At 52.9% G+C, this 21,946-nt stretch overlaps 8 protein-coding genes and 1 non-coding gene across 9 annotated transcripts; 4 read left to right on the forward strand and 5 right to left on the reverse strand.

Annotated features, from left to right (window-relative positions):
• Window positions 1-3,409: 3,409 nt before the first annotated feature.
• BDZ83DRAFT_591898 (SIS domain-containing protein) lies at window positions 3,410-4,216 on the forward strand (the record flags this gene model as incomplete). The annotated part of the gene is made up of 1 exon (XM_060506486.1): window positions 3,410-4,216. The coding sequence occupies one exon, from the start codon at window positions 3,410-3,412 to the stop codon at window positions 4,214-4,216; it is 807 nt and encodes a 268-aa protein (XP_060358586.1).
• Window positions 4,217-6,174: 1,958 nt separating this feature from the next.
• On the forward strand, window positions 6,175-8,113 carry BDZ83DRAFT_591932 (major facilitator superfamily transporter; the record flags this gene model as incomplete). Its single annotated transcript, XM_060506489.1, has 3 exons — window positions 6,175-6,950; window positions 7,010-7,145; window positions 7,199-8,113. The coding sequence occupies 3 exons, from the start codon at window positions 6,175-6,177 to the stop codon at window positions 8,111-8,113; spliced, it is 1,827 nt and encodes a 608-aa protein (XP_060358587.1).
• BDZ83DRAFT_641270 (fungal-specific transcription factor domain-containing protein) lies at window positions 8,027-10,429 on the reverse strand. The gene is made up of 2 exons (XM_060509546.1): window positions 10,136-10,429; window positions 8,027-10,024 (listed from the first exon to the last, which is right to left on the reverse strand). The coding sequence occupies exons 1-2, from the start codon at window positions 10,167-10,169 to the stop codon at window positions 8,433-8,435; spliced, it is 1,626 nt and encodes a 541-aa protein (XP_060358588.1). The 5' UTR covers window positions 10,170-10,429; the 3' UTR covers window positions 8,027-8,432.
• Window positions 10,430-11,549: 1,120 nt separating this feature from the next.
• BDZ83DRAFT_641272 (uncharacterized protein) lies at window positions 11,550-12,675 on the forward strand. Its single transcript, XM_060509547.1, has one exon. It carries the CDS (start codon window positions 11,568-11,570, stop codon window positions 12,531-12,533), a length of 966 nt encoding a protein of 321 aa, XP_060358589.1. The 5' UTR covers window positions 11,550-11,567; the 3' UTR covers window positions 12,534-12,675.
• Window positions 12,676-12,710: 35 nt separating this feature from the next.
• On the reverse strand, window positions 12,711-12,798 carry BDZ83DRAFT_t300. The gene has a single exon. It is a non-coding gene; the product is annotated as a tRNA-Asp (tRNA).
• A 1,197-nt stretch (window positions 12,799-13,995) lies between these two features.
• On the forward strand, window positions 13,996-15,408 carry BDZ83DRAFT_724198 (ribosome assembly protein 4; the record flags this gene model as incomplete). Its single annotated transcript, XM_060512631.1, is given in 4 exon segments — window positions 13,996-14,024; window positions 14,079-15,341; window positions 15,366-15,387; window positions 15,397-15,408. Coding segments are annotated over 4 exon segments (1,326 nt in total).
• A 1,028-nt stretch (window positions 15,409-16,436) lies between these two features.
• On the reverse strand, window positions 16,437-18,068 carry BDZ83DRAFT_724199 (S-adenosyl-L-methionine-dependent methyltransferase; the record flags this gene model as incomplete). Its single annotated transcript, XM_060512632.1, has 5 exons — window positions 16,437-16,682; window positions 16,755-17,097; window positions 17,154-17,243; window positions 17,700-17,842; window positions 17,952-18,068. 5 exons carry the CDS (start codon window positions 18,066-18,068, stop codon window positions 16,437-16,439), a joined length of 939 nt encoding a protein of 312 aa, XP_060358591.1.
• Window positions 18,069-18,965: 897 nt separating this feature from the next.
• Window positions 18,966-20,074, reverse strand: BDZ83DRAFT_591941 (uncharacterized protein; the record flags this gene model as incomplete). The annotated part of the gene is made up of 2 exons (XM_060506491.1): window positions 18,966-19,793; window positions 19,853-20,074. 2 exons carry the CDS (start codon window positions 20,072-20,074, stop codon window positions 18,966-18,968), a joined length of 1,050 nt encoding a protein of 349 aa, XP_060358592.1.
• A 514-nt stretch (window positions 20,075-20,588) lies between these two features.
• BDZ83DRAFT_757748 (epoxide hydrolase) lies at window positions 20,589-21,729 on the reverse strand (the record flags this gene model as incomplete). The annotated part of the gene is made up of 2 exons (XM_060514936.1): window positions 20,589-21,390; window positions 21,473-21,729. The coding sequence occupies 2 exons, from the start codon at window positions 21,727-21,729 to the stop codon at window positions 20,589-20,591; spliced, it is 1,059 nt and encodes a 352-aa protein (XP_060358593.1).
• Between the last annotated feature and the right edge of the window lie 217 nt (window positions 21,730-21,946).

Raw genomic sequence — 21,946 nt, forward strand, 5'->3', positions numbered from 1 at the left:
CAGGCCTTGCTGCACTGCTGTCAGCACACTGCAAGCAGGGTACGGCCGACCTAGCCGTGTTGGGGCAGACGAGAACCTCTTGGTGGAGCGTGAATGTATGCAGAGACTCAAAGTTGCATACTGCTGCAGCTTCGTCAGTGGAGAGACAAAGGAGCCCGGGCCATCGATAACGTTCCGCAACCGTCCCGTCAGGACATTATTGGGCCTCTGCACATGCTGGGTCTTACACAGGTGCAGAGCCTTCTCTCCAGTTTTTTCTGAATCCCGTTTTGAATCCTGTTGCCAGTTGGGAGGGGGGGGGGATGCCGTGAGAGAGTTGAGACTGAGGCTCTTATCACGGCCGGTGAGGACGACGGCCAACAACTGCCGATGATTTTCTCACGGGTTTCACAGTTGGGTGAGGGTCGGCGAGGCGCGCGTTAACAAGCACCCGTTCTTCATGAGTCCGGAAAAGCCGTGATGGGCGCAAGTCCGGGCGCCGGGCGCCGTCCGAACCAAACCCCCAACCCCAACCAGGCATCTCAGCATCAGCCTGTCATTCCATCATCCTGTCTGCAATAGCTGCCATTTTGGGTGACATGCGACAGACGTTTTGAGACGAGATGAAGTGGACGTGGCTTATTCGCGCTTGTCCAATCTCATTCCCAGAATAGACACTAATGGTTCGTGTCAATAGGTAGTATGTTCCTGGTTTCGGTTGACTTTCTTCATGAAGCCTGAAGGTGAGGCGGGGAGGGCACATACACAGTGTCGACTACATTTGCCAAGAAAGGAAATAGAGTCGGGGTCGCCTCAGCCCTCGTAGACTGCGAGACAAACCCCTCCAGAAAATACTACGGTGAACCGATTTGCGAGCAAAAGAACAGATGAAGAGACCATGGGGTGCAGATCCAAGAAAACGGCTCCTTCAGATAAACCTCTCTGTTGAAGTGAAAATTGGTTCGTTGTACAGATAAGTTGGGGTAATTGAGAGCCAAGACTAGCCAAGGTGTGAGAGAATGGTGATCATAGCCGAGCACGTGCAAAACCACTTTACTGTGTACTCACGAATCCGAGTAACCCGCCATTGGCTTTGAGCACTGGAGTTTTCCTCGCCACTACCTGCAACTTGTGCAATTTGTCTGACTCTCGGGTGGGAGGGGAAGAGAGAGTAGGGAGGGGGGCAGGCAATCAAGGCTCCCCTGCCGCCAGATCTGGCAGAGAACAGCACAGACGGCAGCTCCCGACCAGAAGGTCGGGTCAAGCCAAGTGTGTGAGTAGAAAGTTAATGATAGTGCTCGAAAGCCTCGAAGACGTGTGGTATCTTGGCCACCAAGAGGACCCAGGGACCAAGGACCGGATGTCACCCTTGAACCTAGCCCCGACTTGGCCAGAAAGGAGTCGATCAACGATGACTGGACAGGGGCATGAAACTGACTCACTCTTGTTCTCTCTCTCCTCAAGGGCCCCCACCCTTCTTCTGTGGCTGGTGAGAGTGCTCTTCAGAGTTCAGGGACTCCAAGAAAGTAAAATGTCACCTCGAAAGGAGGCTCTGCCATGTCAGCTTGCGTCTGCAGCTTTCTGGGCGCCATTTATCGGTTAAAGCTGCCCAAAGACAGCTTAAGCCCCGATGCGCCTAGACGCCATCCGCCCACTCCTTTCGCTGGTGTGACCCTTTCCGCCCATCCACTTCCCGAAGAGGCGAAGGTGCACCTCCATCTCCCATATTGCGGTGCCACCGGGGAGGACGGCAAGACGCTCGTTAGCGCGCGCACACAAAGAAAAAGACCCTCTATAAAATATATTCCGTTTCAATGAATAGGTATCCGTAATCGCCTTGTCATCGCAATTGTGGATGACGTTGACCCCATCGATATTGCGTCGTCTTTTCCTTAGTGCGGCTGAGAGCGAGTTTCCTTATGCCCAGTAGGCCTGATGATTGAGACAGGAACGGTTTCAACACGTAGTTTTCCTTCTAGAAGAAGCCAAATAAGCAAGAAAGTCACCTTGGGTACGACAGCGTCATCTGAAGCTTCTTCAGATGAGGTACTACACGTCAGGGAGCCTGTACAGCATCGGACGCGAAGCAAGGGGACCATATGTCAGAGCCAGACACCTCGCCGTGCTACCAACGGCGGCCAACACGTGTCTAGCCTAGCCACCCAGCGTCTAAATCTATGTCCAACAGGCGGCTATCTTGGCGGGAGGGGGCCATGGCGTACCAGGCGCAGCTTGAATGGGATCACGACAGCTGTAGAATGACAGGAATTAACGAGGGGGCGTTTAGAAACCGGAAAAAGCAATCTACGGAGAGATGCGTCTAGCGTGGATTGATAAACATTAAAGTTTGGCCCAGCTTCTCGCCCGAATCAGGACGTCGCGGACGCCTATCAGAGGGATCAGAGGGGACGATCTCTTGTCCTGGTTAGACGGAGATGAAGTGAGTTTGGGGGAGATGGCCAAGACCTGCAGATGCCCTCTTCTGACCCTTGCCAGCATGCAGGTACACCGAGGCCCAGAACCAGGCTCGACCAGCTTCTCTCTTTGATATCTACGAATAATACACTATGGACGGTCCACGGGATATCCACGTCGTCCCGTCGCGTCGGTGTGGCTTGACAAACCCCCCATCCCGTTCCGGAACAAATCAAGACATACCACCGATGAACCGAGGTGGGAACTGATAACAGCATTTTCGCGGGATGAGGTGGCTTACATTATGCAAAGTCTGGCATATGCCTGCTCTTCGCAGGCGCACGAACCCTCGCGTCAGGTTTCCTCTTGGATTAAGGGGAGGGGGGGTTTACCAGTCTTGGCCCGTTGTTTATTGTGGGCTATTTTGAGACTGCGACTTCGTCACCCTTCCTACGCCTTCTTACCGCGGCTAAACGTGTATGTCTAGAGTAAATGAAAGGGCTCTCTCTCTGGCTTGTACCCCCCCGATGCGGTGAGGCATGGTTTACCTTGGATACCGCTTCGCTGTGGAAAAGGACGCCCACCCTCTGTCATGAACTTTGACGGTAGATCGCCTATGATAGGCTCGAGCTAGGGACCTCCCTGTGCATCAAATTGAGGATCCGCTTTACGCCCAACGACCAAACTCCTCTTTTTTCCTAGGCTTACAAGTTACACTAGACTGAATATACTGGAGATATCGATGGCTCCAAGGTATCCGATGGATCGAGGACCTTTGATCAGTATTAAAGAGCGGATCTTCCTCTCCCCATCACGGGTTTATCATCAGCAAGATCATCAGCTTCACTTTCCAAGTACCTTTCTTCTTCTCGTCAAACATCAACAGAGTTGATTAAAACAAATCAGAGCCGGGCTCCATTTCACTGCTTCACTTCTTCCAAGCAACAGAAACATTCAAGCCTCATCCCTTTCTTTCATTGAACCTTTTCTCCTTTTCCACCACACACATTTCAAAATGGTTCCTCCTCGCTCTGGATCTGCTATGGGCATGCGCAGCCGCGGCCCCGTAGAGCTCAACGTCAACCTCGCCAAATCATATGAGATCCGCGGCCCCAAGTCACCAATGCCCAGATCTCCTCTCCGCGACGTCACCCACGAGGACCGCAGGGCCTCATCATCATATGAAGACAGACTGGACGGCGCCATCCACGTCCTCCGCACTGAGGCAAACGCCCTCATGGCCCTTACCCAGCTCTACTCCTCCGAGCGCGTCTGCCGCGACGGCTTCTACCGCTCCGTTGATGCTCTCGTCCGCCACCGCGACCACCGCGGCAAGGTCGTCTTCATCGGTGTCGGCAAGTCTGGCTGGATCGCGAAGAAGCTGACTGCCACCTTCAGCAGCTTGGGTCTCCCCGCCGTCTTCCTTCACCCTACCGAGGCCCTCCACGGTGACCTCGGTGTGGTCGGCGAGTACGACACCCTCATTATGATCACCTTCTCCGGCAAGACCCCCGAGCTCATGCTCCTCCTGCCTCACCTCAACAAGAAGTGCCCACTCATCCTCCTCACTTCGCCCACCAGCATGGAGACATGCGAGATCGCAAAGGCCCGCCCTGACCTCATTCTCCTCCCTGCTCCCATCCCCGAGTCTGAGAAGGATACCTTTGGCGTATCTGCGCCTACTACTTCTACCACTATGGCCATTGCCATGGGCGATGCCTTGGCGTATGTTGCTTCCAAGGAGATGTACTCATCGGTATCATCAGTCTTTGCAAAGAACCACCCCGGTGGCGCCATTGGCCAGGCTTTCAAGACAAAATAGGCAGCCACTTGGTTGTCAACTTTTGTATTAAGAAAGGCTTTTTAGTGTTTTGAGGCAGGGCGTTGTCGGGTATCAGGGAGGGCTTTACAGATGTTAACGGACAGAGTTCAAATTGCTCACAGGGCGTCCAATCTTCATTGTACATATCTTGTTCGGATTTGGGATTATTAGGTAAAACTAGCGGTTTTCTGGGACTCCATAGACTTCATTTCTTATGTTCGATACCACAACTCGATGATCATATCTCGTATTATCTCTCAAGTTCAAACATACCTCTCCTCCCAAAACGATGTGCTATACTCCAGAACGAGATTATAGACTGCAGGCATCCCATTTTGCCATCTCATTTCGATCTAAAGTTTAAAATGGAACTACGTGTACTCGAGATGACTTCATTCTATGTCAATCTGTTTCTTAGAAATTATCCACGCTTGGCATAAACATTGAATTCAGTTTATCGTACTACTCGGTGTCGCTACGTAGAGCATGTTACATTTGTCGCCACACTAATGCAGGGTGATGGCGAGATCATCAATCCTCCCTGAGGAGATGAAGATCGATTGATCGATGTTTGAAGAGTCTCGACTTTGGGCCTCCTTGTTTTCAAACACATCACATCAACGTGCGAATGTGCCGTTGCACACATCCTGATACTTCATCCACCGGCCTAGTGATACCTCGCCAGGCACTCTTTTGCCGTGCCGCGATGCCGACATAAGGCTGGGTAGTACATATTCCATAATCCTCTCAAGTCTCAGCAAAGGAAAAAATCCCAAACCCAGAGTTTCTTCTGCGGAGCATATGTGCCACACGGCGTGAGCGGGTGGATGAATGAGTGCCGTGCTTGCCTCTCTTGCCAGAGATCTGGGACTGACACAACCCACACCCGCCCACTGTCACAAGTCAAAAATCTCCATGAGTTTGTTTTGGCTTTGCTGCCCAGAACCCAAAACGGCAAGTGAGTAAGAGAGAGAGAGAGGCATAAGCAGGAAGCAGAACCCCGCTTGTCCGCCTCGACTGGAGTTGGCACCTGCAATCTCTTTCACACAACAAGTTCTAGACGCCGCACCTTGGTTCCCTCAGATCCTGTCGTCCAGTCGCCTGTCCTCCTATCATTGGCAGACGACGGACGTTAACCCTGCCATCTCTACTTGAGCCCCTGCAGGATGATCGCCCGTGCATAGCCAGGGAATATTCCTTGAGTACGGACCAATCGACCGACAGGGGCTTCCTAGTCTTATTCCACTAGGAACCTCACCAGCGTCGCATTGACTCGATCCAACGGAGGGTACGTACTCCACCCACGCACATTCGGGTGGAAAGTCCTTAAAACAGTTTGATATAACGCCAGCCCGTAACGGCACGTGGGGTTTGACGCGTAGTTGCCGGGATAGGGGGGCATGGGCCACCCGAAAGGCTTTCCTTTTGGCACATCATCTTTGCGGCTTGCCCGCTGCGGTCGTCCGTTGTGGGCACCATCTCATCCCTCCCCCGTCGCGTCTGGTTGATTCAGGAGTCCTCAGAGAAATTAATAATTCCTGGGTTATCGCTGCGGTGCCGCCGATCCGCGCCCAAGGTGATCCCAGTCGATCACCAGCCCTGGGGTCCCCAAGCATGATGATGAGCTGTGTTCATCATCAGCCACCCCGAGCTGGCGGCTACAACGACGTATGCCATGTGGAGAGGGGGGGGGGGCGTGGAATGTAAGGCCTGCGTTGCTTCTTAGACGCTGCCCGTCAATTATCCAAGACATGCGTAGCACAGCAAGCGAGAATGATGTGGTTCTCGCCCCTTGGACTTCATGGTCCTGATAGGGTCGGTCCCCGTCCTCGGCGGGCTCCTTTCCCTGCCTCTTGCAGTTATCACTCAATGAGGCCCATCGTTGACAGGAAAACCTCCATTCCCTCTCCTTCACTCACCGCTACCAGTCTGGAAGCTAGCAGTAATGATCCATCACCATGTCGGACTCTCTCCAAGTGCCTGACCCCGCCAGGCTACAGTTCTACCCTCCAGGTGGACAGAAGCAGACCAGATTCGCTCCTCTCCCACCGAGACCACCGCCGCCTCCTGGTAGGCACTCCTTCATCAATGCCAGGAGCTCATGGATGCGAAGAAGCCAACGCTTCCAACCTCTTGGACTTGAACCACCACCATCAGATCGTTTCTCTCGCCTGCCGCGGCTTAGCAGGTTATCATACTACCCCGTCGCCAACGAGTATATCGAGGGTGTCTTCAACGAGAAGACTGCCCTCCCTCCACGATGGTCCTTTTACGTACCAGATTTTGACTTTGATGTCGAGGACTTTAAGAAGTATGACGAAAAGCCAGAGAATGAAGACGACGAGGGCCCGCCAACAGCCCTCAAGGCCTTCCGTGTCGACTTTTGGGATGGAGACCCGGACGACCCAAAGAACTGGTCGACGGCTTATCGTGTGCTCGTCGTCGCCATGTTTGCCTTGACGACACTGGCTACGGGCATCTACTCGACGGCCTACTCCAGTGGTATCACCCAGATGAGCCAAGAGCTCAACGTTACCAACCCTTCACTACCTCTCCTCGGTATCTCTCTTTACCTCGTCGGTCTCGCCCTCGGTGCCCTCATCATGGCACCGTTGAGTGAGACGTTTGGCCGAAGACCAATGTACATTGGCGGCCTCACTGTTTTCTTGGGACTGATTCCCCTCGCCGCACTGGCAACCAACTTTACGATGGTCATCGTGGCACGTTTCCTAGGGTAAGTCACCTTCACATAGTTCCTTTATTCATATGACCAGTTGCTCACATGAAATCTAGTGCTGTTGCGGGTAGTGTCATGCTTTCCAACGTTGGTGGCTCAATCATGGATATCACGAACCCCAAATACTTGCCGCTGGCTATGTCAGTGTACTCATTTGGACCCCTCAACGGTCCCGTTCTCGGGCCTCTCATGGTAAGCTCCATTCGCCCACAACCTTCAGCCCAGTCGCTAACAACAAATGACAGGGTGGCTTCCTCGTGGAAGCGTTCGGCTGGAGATCACTCAACTGGATGTCATTGATTTCAACAGCCGTCGGAGCTCTGTTCATCATGACCGTCCCAGAGACTTACCGGCCAACTCTTCTCAGAAAGAAAGCCGCCGCAAAGCGTCAAGAAGAAGAAGACCACAGATACTGGTCCGACTTTGACGACACCGTCCCCATCTTCCGCAGAATCAGGACGGCCGTGTCCCGTCCCTTCATCCTATCATTTACCGAGCCCGTACTCATGTTCTGGAACATTTACATCTCTGTCATTTACGCCATCGTCCAGTTGGCCTACGTCGCTTTCCCTATTGTTTACACCACCGAGCGCGGCTGGAGCGTCGCCATTTCTGGTCTCGCCTTCCTCGGCGTCTTCGTCGGCATCGCGCTCGTCCTAGCCACCGAGCCACTTCTCAGGAAGCTGGTCAACCGCCAGCCCAAGAACCCGGAGACTGGCCAACAGGAGCCCGAGGCCGTCGTTCTCCTCATATGTATCGGCGCGGTCCTTGAGCCAGTGGGCCAGCTCTCATTCGCACTCACTTCTCTACCCATCGACATCCCCTTTTACTGGAGTGTCCTGTCCGGCGTCCCCTTCGGCTACGGCTTCGGCCTCGTCTTCATCTATGGCACTAGCTACATTTCAAAAGTCTTTGGCATGTACGCGACCTCTGCGTCAGCCGGCAACCTCGTCTTCAGATCTATTCTGGGCGCCGTGTTGGTGCTCGTCGGCAAGAGCATGTACGCCGCCCTGACACCGCGCATTGCGGGCATTACGGTCGGTGTCGCCGAGGTCGTGCTCATGCCCGTCCCCTTTATCTTTTACAAGTGGGGCAAAAAGATTCGGCAGAGAAGCAAACTTATCCAAACTTTGGAGGAACAAGCGAAGAAGATGTCTTAATTTTTTTTTATCCCCTCTGTACTACGGAAACCGGAAAGATACCCCCTTTTCCTATGTCGAATACTGTACTGTGAACCAGTCACCAGTCGCATTCTTGTCAAATAGCCTTTATTTATCAAACATCTGTACTTAGAGCCTCGAGCGATCAAAATGTGTAGAATATAGATAGAATCATCATCATCATTATCCAAAAGCCCAACATAGCCTCCCATCTTCTGCTCATTTCTTGTACGAGTACATGTAGTTATTGCGTCGCAGACTGCACGCACAGTCGTGAGATCTGCGGCCATTGCAAACTTGTAAGGTACATGTAGTTTTCCTATGCCGAACAAAGCTGCAACCGCTCTTTCCAACACATTTTGACCCACTGATTCTGTGTATATCGACATGACTCTTCTGCAGGGGACAAACTACTCGCACGGCTCGCAGTGTTTGTCACATCGCCCGTCCAAACATTTTCCCGCAGCATCTTGAGCGCCACTGAGATGTTGAGAAGCTTCTGCTTGTCGATAATCCTCTCAAACAGTTCTTCTACCTCATACCGCCGTGCGCTCACCGCCATGCTCTCGCAGCCGAGCACAAACACCGGCCAAATCATCATGGTCGCCGCATGCGTGTCGAGCGGCACGGCGGCAACGGCGTCGGATAGCTGCTCCACCAAAGCCAGGGGATGCTTTGTGGGACGTTCGGCTGCCAATGTGCTTGAGTCGCCCTCGTCCGCCCGGAGCAGGAAAATTTGTGTTGCCAGGCTGTGGGCCTGGGCAGCTGCGATGCAGGCGTTGGCATCGCGTATTTTGAGACTCGTTGGCGGGGCCGATGGATCAGTATTTGGATCTGGCTGGTGCTGAGGAGGTGGAAGGTCTCGACAAGCTGACTCCAGTTCATCTAGCAGTTGACATCGAGAAGAGACAAAGTCCTCGGGCATGATTGTGGTTTGAAAGAAGTCGTCTACCAGCGAGGCTGCTGCCCCAATCACTGGCAAGATGTGCATCGAGTAGCCGAAAACAATGTCTGGGCCATTGGCAAGAGAGAAGTCTTGACACTTTGGGAGGATGAGATCATGCCAGGCATGCTCGTCAAAGACTGGGTGTGTTGCGCAAGGTACGCAGCAAAACGTGTCGATATAAGCCATCATCTTGATGTTTACTGCCATCATCGGCGTGTCCATTTCCATTGGCCAATTTGCGGCCACTCTTTGTCGTAAATTTTGTCTTTCTTGCATTTGTGCTTTAAGGCCTCGAAGAAGAGGGATGATTGACGGTGTATGCGATCCTTGCATGATTTCCATGCCAACGAGCGCTGCCGATGCCGCAATTGCCTCTTCACTCAAGTACACTGGGAATGACGTCTGAAACTGGGGATTCGATATGGCTCTAGGCTGCTTTACGCAGGCCACCATTGTGGAGAGTGCTCTTTGTTTCCTCTCGAGAGTTTCTGCATGTTTGAGCTTCCCGAGTGCGTGAAGATGAGCAGACCCGGCTGCCAGAACCGCTGGAAGCAGGATGGAATTTTCCTTCCAGACAAAGGCAAGGTATGGTTGTCGTATAGTAGCGTATTCTTCAGGGTTAGGATACACAAGATCCGGCAAAGAGTCGGCCCAGTGTCTGAAGATGAAGGCATCTGACGAGGAATGAAGTTTCGGGCCCACTGACAAACTCCGTGTTACGGATGTTGGGGGGATAGCTTTTTTCCTACACGCGGCGGACTTTTTTGATGGACAAATCGTCAAAGAACTTCGCGGCTTGATGACGCTCTTGCTTGCAGATTGGCTATCCGGGCTGATATCGCTGATCTCAACCCATTTCAGATGTATCTGGTATCCGACACACTCAACACCACGACGCTCGCACTGCTTGCAGAACGGGCGCGCCTCGTCGCACTTGATACGGGCTGTTCGGCATGTCCCGCATCCTGTGTCAAGAGCAGAGAAAAGTTAGATCCAACGCCAAGAGACGATTGAAGAGCCAAGCGCGATGAGACTTCGACGCGATTATCGGCCTCGTCGAGTGTGGGTTGACGAACCGTTGCGAGAGCGTCTGTGAGCTTGAGCAGCCATTGAAATCCGCCCGGCATTGGCCGAGTTTGTGATGTGAGGTGAGGTTTTGTGCTACGTGTGATGTTGATAGAAACTTCCCTCCCCCCAGACCAAGTTGCATGTGATTTGAGTTCGTAATTCCGGTGGGATAAGGTGATACAGGTCGTTGAACTCAATCCGAGTGGTTTGTGCTAATGCAGAATTGTAGATGAGAAGAGAAACGCGACTAGCCATGACCAGATTAGGAAAAAAACGACTCCTTACCCGCCAAGATGGCGAGGTGTCTTGGTTTTATGTGCTCCGCTTTCATCCGGTTCCGACGACAAAGCGGTAAGTGGAGACCGCTATGAGGTTGTAACCAATAGCAACTGCGTAACCGAGTCAGCAATGTCGTCGATGTTGTCACTAAAACATAACCATGACCTTGAATATTTGGTGACATCTTGGCTTGTGCTGAGCTGACTTTTCTGTATTTTTGGTTACATTCTCTAGCTGTGGCCTCAGATTGTCCCGAGTCCTCGGGTTTCATTACGATATAGTCTAGACCTTGCCAAGCTTCTATCCACATAGCTGGGGCACATTTGGTGCTCTAAAGATCTAGACTTCCTAGTACAGCATGGGAAGATTAGACCTAGTCAGGGTGGGGTTTTACCGACTACGGAGTGGATTCGGAGAGATCGCTGCCTTCGTGAGGACTTGAGCGGGCATTCAACGTTGCAATTAAGACGTTGATTTTGAAGGAGTTTAGATCTCTGTAATACGTGTTGCCTCGTGGATTCATGGAGGAATGAGGGGGCGCTTACATTATGTACTAAGAAATTAGCGGCATCTGCTAAAGCGCTATTTCGCCCCACAAGTGATGTCTGGCACGAGCTTCCATCATGGCATCAAATCATCAATTCAAAGACGTATAATGAAATGTCATTGACGGTTAACCCAACCGATCGAATGTAAAGCCAATCTGAGATATAATCCTAGGTATCTTGCTGGAGATAACATTATGACTTCCAGCGTGTGCTATGATCATCTGTACTATTAGGGTAGTTCGTAAGCTGCAGTCCTTGGCCTTGAATCCTGACTCCTGGGCAAATGCAAACCTGCGACATTTCTGTGATTAGCGATAATATTTTCCAATCAGAACCATTTCTTTTAACAAAAGCATTTCGCAGATGAATCCTTGAGAGCCACTGTATTAGACGCAAATACCATGAGAGTGCTGACATGTAAGACTAAAATCTGACAGGCTGGTTCTAGGCGTTGACATTGGTTAGATTCACGCACTCCGTTGTGCTTGGAGCACATTGGAGTACGCTATGCCGATGAAGATCATTATTATCAAAGTACTTATTACTATCTCCCCCCGTAAAGCCAATATATCTTTGGTCACATATTCTCCATCGAAGTTTCTCAACCTCCATCATGGACCGCGCGAATCTCATCGCGACACTCGACGCAACGAGACAAACTCCCAGACGACCTATCGTGACCCTCGCAAATTGCGACAACGCATGGCTCACTTCTATCCCTAAACCTTCCGGGGCGACCGGCGAAAAGGGTTTTTACCACATCCTACAAGACCCTTGGCTCTTTGGCGTCAACGATGTTCTCATCAGCTACTTTTTGCGGCTGTCACTCAAGGAAAAGTCGGCACTAGAAACAATTGAAGCCTGTGAAGATATGGTCCGACAGATTGAGGAGGCCGTGGGAGGCTCAAAGGAGGACGACGAGCACTGGCTCGATGCGGTGACCGTCACCCATACCAACCCGGATCACCTGCACCAACCGACGCTACGAACATTTGATCCATCACTAAAAGTCTTTGCCGTAGAGGATGCCGCCGCCACGATCTCTACAATGAAGCATTTTGACAATGTCTACGTTCTTCCGGACTTTGTACGTAACCAAGCGTGGCCTGCTACGCCAGAGATGCCCGAATGGTTATCCATTTTCCGGCTTGAAGACGAGACCAAGCAGTACCCGAACCTTTACCATGCCATCGTCATCAAAATTGTAGCTGCGAATGGAGAAAACGAGGTCATTTTGTACAGCCCTCACGGAGTTGACCCCGGTATCGTAGAAGCCGCCATGGAGATGGACCCCGATGCCAAGGTCGTTGCAATGACGCATCCGATTAACGAGGCTGGTGTTGGACTCAAGTCCAAGGGGGTAGCTAATGCTCTGAGAATCCAGCGGAAGCATTCACCAAAGTACTGGATTCATTGCCAAGAGGGAATCCAGTATACCGGGTTCCTGACCTGGTTCTTCGACTTTGGAGACAAGACTTTGGAAATAGGCTTGGAGGAAGAGGCCAAGGAAACCAAAGAGGAGCTGCCTAGGCCCAACTATGTGACTATCTCGAACGGCGCAGGGTTTGTTCTGGCATGAATAGGGCTGTGTGAATGATATGGGCACTATTGGCGTTTGAAGCTTCACCACGCAACCAACCACGATGTATCTGTATTTCCAAATAGTCCAATCGAAGCACAAATGACTTGCAAACTAGGCGCACAAGAAAAAAAAAAGCAAGATCGGCTTCACAAGAGCCAAAAAATGTAAAAAGAACTCCTCGACGGGGAATTGAACCCCGGTCCCCTGCGAATCGTTGACAAGCAATGACAAGCAGATATCCTCACCACTAGACTATCGGGGATTAGTGGATGTGTGCATCCAGTGATAGTTGGCTGGGTGGGGAGCAGTTTAGCCATGCTATAGAGTTTGGTTCGAACTCAGAGGGGCGGAGGTGCCAGAAGCGCTGCGGACATCAACTCAAAGCCCAAAATTGCCGTCAATAGAGGAGGAGATGCGGCATGATCAGGACACTATGTGATTATCTTCAGTAATTTATGGGAAGAGCAGCGCGACAACGAGCATTTGCCACAGCTACTGTTGAGTCTGTAAGGCGACCTCTACACCTGGGCAGCGCACACTAGGTTACTTTGCCGCCCTTCCCTAACGATCTTGTAGGGAGCCGGCAGTGTCCATCCGCACACCCTTGACGGCATGATTGAAACCAGGTCAAGGCATTCACAAGGGATGACAACATATAGAAATCAGCGGCAGGATCAGGATTGCATGGGTAGAACAACGGAAGAGACGACGCAGCCCTACCTGTGGCACAGTCAATGGCCTTTGGTCCTCATTGGAGAAGTGTGGCCGCCGGTACTGACACAACCACAGTGGCGCAAGCTCACTAACAAGAAGCCATCTCAGTGAAGAGCACTAAACCAGAGAGAAGCACAAGTGCTTACTCCGTCACGACAGATCTGCACTCAAGTTCCCCTGACATCATCTGGCATTCTCAGCCTTGAGCATAGCCGCTTCAGAACTTGGCTGCCTGATGGGGGGGCAAGTTAAGCATTTCGCTAATTCATAAGCGCGATAACTGCCGCCGCGGAGTGAAGCTCAACGCCATGTACTCTCAAGACATTCGATCAAGTGTCACACCATCATGAGCACGTCAGACGCCAACAGCGTCAATTCAGAATGCCACCAGCTGCAAGCCGCTTTGTCACCGGCCACCGCAGCTTTACGTGACTTCATTGCGGCCCATCCTGAAGCCGAAGCACAGCTCTCACCCGTACAAGAACAAGTCCTCTTACTATCCGACAGCATCGTCGCACTTCGACGCAATGTAGCGAGTTGCGAAGGAGAGGACCAGCTCTTGAGCGAAATCCGATACGTCCCGGCATTCTGCAATGAGGTCGTCGGCCAAATCGTAGGGTCCGTCTCTGACACGGTACCTGAGAAATCCCGATGGTCGCTGTCTCGGCGTGGTGACGATGCGTGGAGGAGCGCTGCCAGTCGTGCCGCGGCCCTCGGCTCACATTTGGCCACGGGGAGGAGGACAATGAGTCTGGCTGTTGATGCATTAGACCTGTAAGCCTGCCCACTCAATTGTTTCCGAGATATTGGTGAGATACTGAGACACAGTACCAGGGTCCAACATCTTCAAAGAGCAGAGGAAGCCGGCGAGTCCCCTCCTTATGCTACCAGCGCGATCCTCCAGGAGGTCAACTCCATCAAAGAGATCCTCAACCGTCAGCCCGCATCAGACCAGAACTTATCGCCGCAAAAGCTCGCCGGGTTTCTCAACTTCGTTCGGACCTTCATAGACAACCAGTCGTCCACGGTTCCGGCATCAGACATGGCGAGACTGTCCGTCACCGCCGACAACGCCGGCTCTTCAACCTACTCCATGTCCGCCGCACCAAGCTTAGACGGAGACGTGAACCCATACCCAACCCTGCTCGCGCCAGCTCCCGCCCACGCCACATTCCGTCACGTCGGCAAGATCACAATGAACCTGGAAAAAGAACCCGTCGACATCCGCTTCACCTCCGCAACAGACCCGACCTCCTTCGCCGTCTCCAACTTCTTCAAAGACATCAGCCTCTTCGACGCCGCCTCCGGGGAGCGCAGGCGTACCATCAAAGTAAAAGGCGTGAACATGGTCTTCTCCCCGCTGATGGACCTCGTCGCCGTAACGACGGAGCATCACGATGAATACGTCAACCGGTTTCCCAAGACCATTATAACATCACATGACATGGTCCACTTCGAGAGGCCGGCCCTCTACGTCGTCGAATGGGTCAACGACAACAGCCCCAACGCGCGCAAGTTCATCCTGCAGTGGCACGGCATCCGCGCCTTTGCCTTCAGCCCCGACGGCCAGCTTCTGGCAATCAAGGGAGTACGCAATCGCGTTGAGATCGTCACAGCCGCCAAAGGGCAGGGGTACAGCGTCATCCGCAGTCACACCGATGAAGTCACGCACGCGGAGTGGACGGCGGACTGCACCAGGCTTGTCACTGCATCCAAGGACGGGACGCTGAGGATCACGAATGTCGAGACTGGCCGGAACATTGCCAAGATCGAGATGGAGGACTGGAGGAACCCGCTCCGGCTTGCTGTGAGCCCGGCGGGAGTGATTGCATCGATTTGGGGCAGAACGGTGACGATATGGGACCCTGAGAGCGGCGCGATGAACAGTTACAACCTTGAGACGGCAAAGGGCAGCGAGGGCGTCCCCTTGGCGATCTCACCTGACCTGCGGTGGGTTGTGTACCGGTCAGACGATGGCGCTGATGCCACCGACCTCGCGACTGGGAAGGTGGTCTACTCGGCGAGGCTGGAGTCAGGCTTCGCGGTCTCGGCTGCCTTTTCTGGAAATGGGCAGTTCATGGTAGTCGGGAGGTGTTTGCATGGACACCATGCCAGAAATGATTCTGGCATTCTCAACGTGTGGGAGATTCAGACTTGACGTGATTTTATGAGCAAACGAGATACCATTAGCCGTACGAAATTAGGTCATTCATATGAGTAGAGTAACTCAGGATTAGAACGGAGTTTGGATTCTATGTGCAGCTTTACACAGGCAGCTTCCGTTTGCAGTATGTCTATTCGTTTTCCTCGAGTGCCAGAGGCTTCGTAAATGCGTCACGAGCCACTCAAAAACCTGAAGCTCTGTTCGCAGTCCTATGGGAGACAACATGAGGCGTCGATGGCGCATCGTTGCACTACCAACCCTTTCCACCAGGATAGTCGTTAGTGACAGCGTCATCGCGCTTCCAGGGCTTCCCGCCTGGGAAGCCACCAGTGTCGACGACGGCGTCGTCGGGGACCTATATATTGGATCTATGTTAGATCGAGGCACTACGAACTCAAATAACGACCAGATGGGGAACAGACCGGCGCGGTCATGGCCAGTGATACAATGGCGGCAAGAGCAAGCAAGTTGAACTTCATTTCGGCGGCTTCGATGTAGCAAACAAAGCAGAGTGAGATTGTTGCGGTAAGCGGTTGAGTTGCTCGGATGGTTCAAGAAGGTGATTCGCAATTCGGCGACAGAGTAAGCAGGCTTTAGTAGCCTTCTTTTATATCCATTCTCAGCGACAGTTCACGTTCAGCGATGCTGGAACCTAGAGTTATCTGAGGCCATCGTCAACTTCCACGCAACATCGAGACCGGCGGAGTTCCACCTCGAAGCTCGAGTAGCTCACTCAGCACCCTGCATCCTCTGCTTTATAGAAGATTCACCTTCCAGATGTAGATGCCCTTCTCTTACTGAGCATAGCATAAGCTTATCGAGTCGGCTGGGCCCGACGCTCCTACCGGTCACGTTCATCTCTGTGGTATGAGCCTCGGCGGCTAGACTCCCTTCACAATGAGACAGGAGCACACCAACGCGGTGGAAAGGCATCCAATTCGATGAAATCTGCTGCATATGCTAATTCAGGCTCGCTAGCTAAGGTGAGATACAGAGTAATCAAGGTGGTAATGAGACCATGACTACGCCTCGGTCTTCAGAGGCTTCTGTCCCCAGACTGCTCTCTGGCGGTAGTACCCATGAAGCTTGCCAGACCGGATCTCGCGACGCAGCTGCGCCGCATATATGTGGATTTCCTCACGAGACCAAGTCGACATGACGTTGGCCATGAAAAGGACATAGCCCTCAATGTCCGACAGGAGCGTCAGCTGAGCCCACTCGCCAATCTCCTTCTTCACCTCGTCCTTTGGCCAGTTACCGATAGGGGCCTATCATTTCCCATGTTAGTCTTTCCTCTGATACCGAAAGCGCAGGTCAATCCTCAAAGGGCTCTCAAATACCTTATTGTTCCACTCCGTAATACTCTCAAAGCCGGCGTCCTCCATTGACGTCCTCTGCAAGTTCTCGTCGAGGACCCGGAACGTTCGACCCATCTTCCGGCCGCCCTCCTCGAAGAACTTGCCCCACTGACCCAGCGCGCTAGTCTCCGGGACGGTCCCGTCGTCGCTCATGATGGCCGGCGAGACCTCGAAACTTTCAAGGTACCCGCCCGGCTTCAGAGCCCTGTACGCCTGCTTAAACAGCGCTGGCCAGTCCGCGATGCTGCCGACCAGGAAGCGGATGTGAACATAGTCAAAGGACTCTGGTTCGAAGGTCCATTCGCGCGTGCAGTCGTCAATTTCACTGTGTGGGGTCAACAACGGCATAAGATGCTGGATCTTGACGCTTCGAGTACTCACAACTTCAGATTAGGCGGAACCCAGCTAGGTTGGATTGGGGAGATGTCCGTTCCAATGACTTCACATTCGGGGTTCTCGTCGGCAAAGTCACTTTACAGAGTTCAGCCTCTTGCATCACATACTCATGCCGAATTTCTCAGCAGGCACTTACATAGCCCAGATACCTACGATGCCGTTAGCCTGACTTCATGAGCTGAGAATGACATAAGCGCCGCTCACCTGTTCCTGTACCAATATCCAGCGCTTTGTTTAGCTATTTAGAGTTTCGTTAGTTCAGGCCGATGAGCAAGCCACCGCCGATGAGCCCGTCACCTACCTTGCTTTTATCAAGCGGTGCCAAGTGAAGCTTGTCGCCCATAGACAAGGTGAGTAAATGATGGCTAATGAGCGTCAGCTTCGACCTCTCACTTCTTTCGTCATTGGTGGTTTCCATCTCACTTGATATCCCAAGCCTCGTTCTGTTGCTCATCGTTGCTCCCCCTTTCACAAACCCGTTAGCGAGAACGCCCAAAACGCTCAGTCCTCTCAGCCCGCGGGAGTCACTACCAATACTGGGCGTCGCCAACCTCGCCGTGGAACGTCCTCCCGTGTATCTTCCGGTACTGCAAAATCGTAGAGGTGATCGACGCCGTGGAGCTGGCGTTGTCGTCGCCTAGCGCAGAGTCGGCATCGTCGTCGTTAGCAGCGTCCTAGCGGCCTGTCAATCTTCAAAATCCCGCGGGCGGCCGCCGTTGAAAGGGGGAGGGGGGACATGTAGAGAATCTACGCCCCCACGATGGGAAAAGGCGTCGAACTGACTCGTGCCGCTTGCACCCAGTGCTCAGCCGGTAGAATTCCAGCCGCTGCGTTCGCCGCGGTCTCCTGCTGCTGCGCCGTGGCCGCAGCCGTCTGGTCCTCGTCTCCCTCGGGACACATTTTGTCGAATGGTATTGGGGGGTTCGGGCTCGCGATGTGAAGCTGTACACCACTTGTGTCGTCGCAGGGTTTCCCGTTGCTGTTTCCGGACTCCCGGTTACTGTTGCTCGAATCCCGGAAGGAAAGGAAGAGAGTGTATGTGTCTTGAGACTGAGAAATCGAATTGCTTGGACGGCAGCGGGAAAGGGTGGAAACTTGCCCGCCACGAGTCACGACAAAATTCCCGGTCCCTGTTCCTGTTCTTCAATGAGCTCGGAAACCCCACAGCGGGCGGGCAAAGCGCGTGGTCGTGGACGTGCGCACGCCTTGTCGCCTCCAGCTCTTCGGGCGATCAGTCAAGTTTCCCTTCACCGCATCAACACATCCCCGGACGGGAAGGGGGCGGGCAGGTTGGTTGTGGTCCTCTGCTTCGCTTCTCCAATCCGTTGGAGTCTTGGAGAGCATCTCCTCATCTGCCGGTTGTCAGCTTCATGTCAGCTCCGCCCGAATTTTGCAGCTTTAAGCTGTGCCATGGCTCATGGTAACGTGTCAAGCGGTGTGCCAAGGCCGCTGACCTAAGGTGTAGAATGCTACCATGTTCGGCCCTCATCACCAGAAACGACCGGAAGAGGGGCCGGGGATCGTCAGCGGGTAGGCCAACCAGGTGAGGACTCGCGGCATTTGCCAGTGGATCTCGCATGCAAGAACCTGCAAGGAATAGCACACATTAATGATCAAGAACCTGGGTCTCCGCGTGCTCAATGGTGACTGCTGCGACTTTGACAGCATGTACACGTGTTGGACGAGTCGGCCGCTCAAGACCAGGAACGAGGGGTGGCCGACGGGGCCCTAGACTTTTTCAAGAAAAGACAATTATCGCATTTGCTAGGCACAGATGAACAGGATATCTCTCCGGCTCTAATACGATGCATTCAGTCGCATCTCGATGTACTCGCGACTGTTTATCGGGTCGTACTTCTTCGGCCTACCGGAGCCGTAGCAGCCAGGCACGCAGTCTACCGTCTTCTCCTGATCAGCGCCGATAAAGTACGGAATCGAATACCGTGCCCGGGTCACGCGGTTACCGCTCTCGTTCGTCTCGAGTGGCGGCGCTCGTACACGATGCACGGTGGACCGCAGAGTGTCGTTACTCCACCGCTGCATGAAGTCGCCAATGTTGACCACGATCGTCCCAGGGATGGACGACACGGGCAAGAACCGGCCCTCCTCGTTGGGATCCTCTACCTCGAGGCCGCCGACCTCGTCCTGGAAGAGGAGCGTCATGGAGCCAAAGTCCGAGTGCGCTCCCAGCCGCTCGACCCTGCCGGCGCGCAAGAGCTTCTCCTCGACAGGCGGGTAATGGAGGAGGCGGATCTGGTTGTCTTTCATCACATGATGGTCCCGGAAGAAGTCCTCGTCCAGGACCATGCCGAGAGCCATGGCGCGGAGCAGGTGGAGTTCGAGCTGATAGCAGACCTCGTAGAAATTGTTGAAAAATGACCGAAACCCGGGGAGCGACTCCTCGGGGAGCCAGATGTTGGGCAGGTGATCGTCGTCCTCGCGCCCAATCTCGTATGATTCCTTGAAGTCTGGTTTTTTCCTCAGCTCGCTGATTTCTTCGGCGTCAAATACCATTTGCGACACCTTTTCTCGGCCAATGCCGGAGTAACCGCGATGCCACCATCCCTCGGGCGGATGCGGCGCCTTGTCCTTCTCAGCCTGCGGGAGGGAAAAGAACTTCTCGCTCTAAGCATGGAACGATCAGCAAGTAGCGGTGATGAGAAAGTTCATTATTGTAAACGAACCCACTGAAAGGCGGACTTGATAGTCTCTTCGGGGATTCCATGGTTCTTCACATAGGCAAAGCCCGATACTCTGAAAGCATCCACAAGACGTTTGCCGGCATTCAGTGCTGCTTCAGGGTTGGTGCTGTCTTTCAGGGCACCCAGGTCAACGAGTGGAATGTTGGACTCCCCACCTGTTCGAGCAACGGAGGCTTCCTCGACCAACGACAGTGAGCGAGGCATAGTCAATTCAGCACTATTTCATGAACTGACAGAGTGGGAATTGCGAAAAGTTATCATAGTTCGGACAACTTTTCATCGATAAGATTTGTTCCCCGCGTTCTGCAGGATGACGGAATGACGTAGATCGGCGCACGAGGTTATTCACATGCGAACTGAGGCACCGTGCGTGCTGCACATCCAGTCAGCAAATTGAAAGGCCAGGCTAGTTTTTGAGGTCGAGCTATACATACTTCAACCTCTACATGAATGGGTATGCAAATGACCGATGTGCTTACTCCTATTCTTGAGCTGAGCCCATGTGATCACATTTACGATCAGTGTCCACGCCGTCCGGCGTCTACTTTTGCCTACTGATATCCTAAATGGGTGTATTGGCTTCTCTAACTTTCTCAGTTTATAGAAATAGTAAGACTTCTAGATCTATACACATAATAATCGGCACTCCTTATGCGTCTCATACAAAAGCCCGAGGTTCACGATGGCTAGACGCCTGGTTCATCGCCTAATCTAGCATCTACACGCAGGGCACTCCAAGGCCGAGCCCTGCGGTAAGGTTCAGGGAAGCATTACCAAACACTGAGGTTGCCAACCAGTTTCCGACATAGTTCTCAACCTCGAGAGGCTTCTGCCACCTCGCCCAGTGCCCGCCGTCGATCTCACCTCGGCTCAAGCTGTCAAAGTACGTTTCCATTCCTTCGGATAGAGACGGAGGCAGCGTGAGATCTTGGGTCGCAGCGATATACAGCGCAGGTTGCTTGAACTTTCCGCTGTAAGTGGTATTGTCGGGGATAAGTACCCGCTCATCTTCCCAGTTCAGCTTGTTGTTGCGATACTCATTCAGCGTATTATTGATTGGCTTCCTGGTGTATTCTTCGACATAGAAGTCAATCTGCGCCTTGGTGAGAAGCGGTGTGTCTGAAGTCACAAGATCCAGCAGATCAAAGTAGAATCCGATGTCTGTGACGTTGCTGGGTTGCTCGCCATTGGGGCCAATCACCCCGTAGACGTTGTTCAGGATTTGTCGAATGCGCGTTGTGTTCTGAGCATCGGCCGGCCCAACATAGTCCGCGACGGCATTTGTACGAAATTGCTGCTGGTATTTGAATCCAGGCCACTCGTATGCGAGGTCCACAAAGGAGGCCGTGGGAGCTGCGAAAGGCGTGTTGAGCACGTAGAAGGCGGCAACGAGGTCTGGATGCCAGATGGCGGTGCGATAAACCACTGCTCCACCAAAGTCGTGTCCGCCGAGGATGATACGAGAGAGACCAAGTTGGCTTGCGAGTGTGGCGATGTCGTCTGCCGCGCGCTTCCAGGTACTATTTCAGTTCAAATTGATTAGATCCCGCAGGCTCTTACTGAATCAACCTACAGCTGGCTCCTTAACGCGTCGTAACTTACTAAAACTTGACGTCCTCGGGTGAATCAGTCCCGCCATATCCAATCTTGTCCAAAGCGACGACGCCCAGGCCCTTGGAGAGGAGGAAGGGAATATGGTTGGCCCAGCCCAGGGCCAAATCAGGCCATCCGTGGACGAGGAAAACAGTACCAACAGACTTCCCCGAATCGGGATCTGCATGGATATATCTGTATTGAATACCGTTGAGATCGGCCGTTTTGAAATGGAGCCTGGAGTCGAGGGTAGCAAGAACGTCCATCTTGTGAGACTTGGTTGGTTTAATATGACTGGAGGTTGATGATGGTGAGGTTAGAACTGGAGTCGGTGATAGTGCTTGATTCAAATGTTCTGGTTCGTGAGAGGACGATCGATATTTATAAACCCGGTCTTCCATGAGAGTGACCGACTGTCCCGGTGTAAGATCGTGTAAGCTACTAAGTGAAAGCTCCATATCATGATCATACGGCACAGTCGCC

This window comes from Colletotrichum acutatum, assembly GCF_030867785.1.
Source record: "Colletotrichum acutatum strain CBS 112980 chromosome Unknown BDZ83scaffold_181, whole genome shotgun sequence".
NCBI classification, from domain to species: Eukaryota; Fungi; Ascomycota; class Sordariomycetes; order Glomerellales; family Glomerellaceae; genus Colletotrichum; species Colletotrichum acutatum.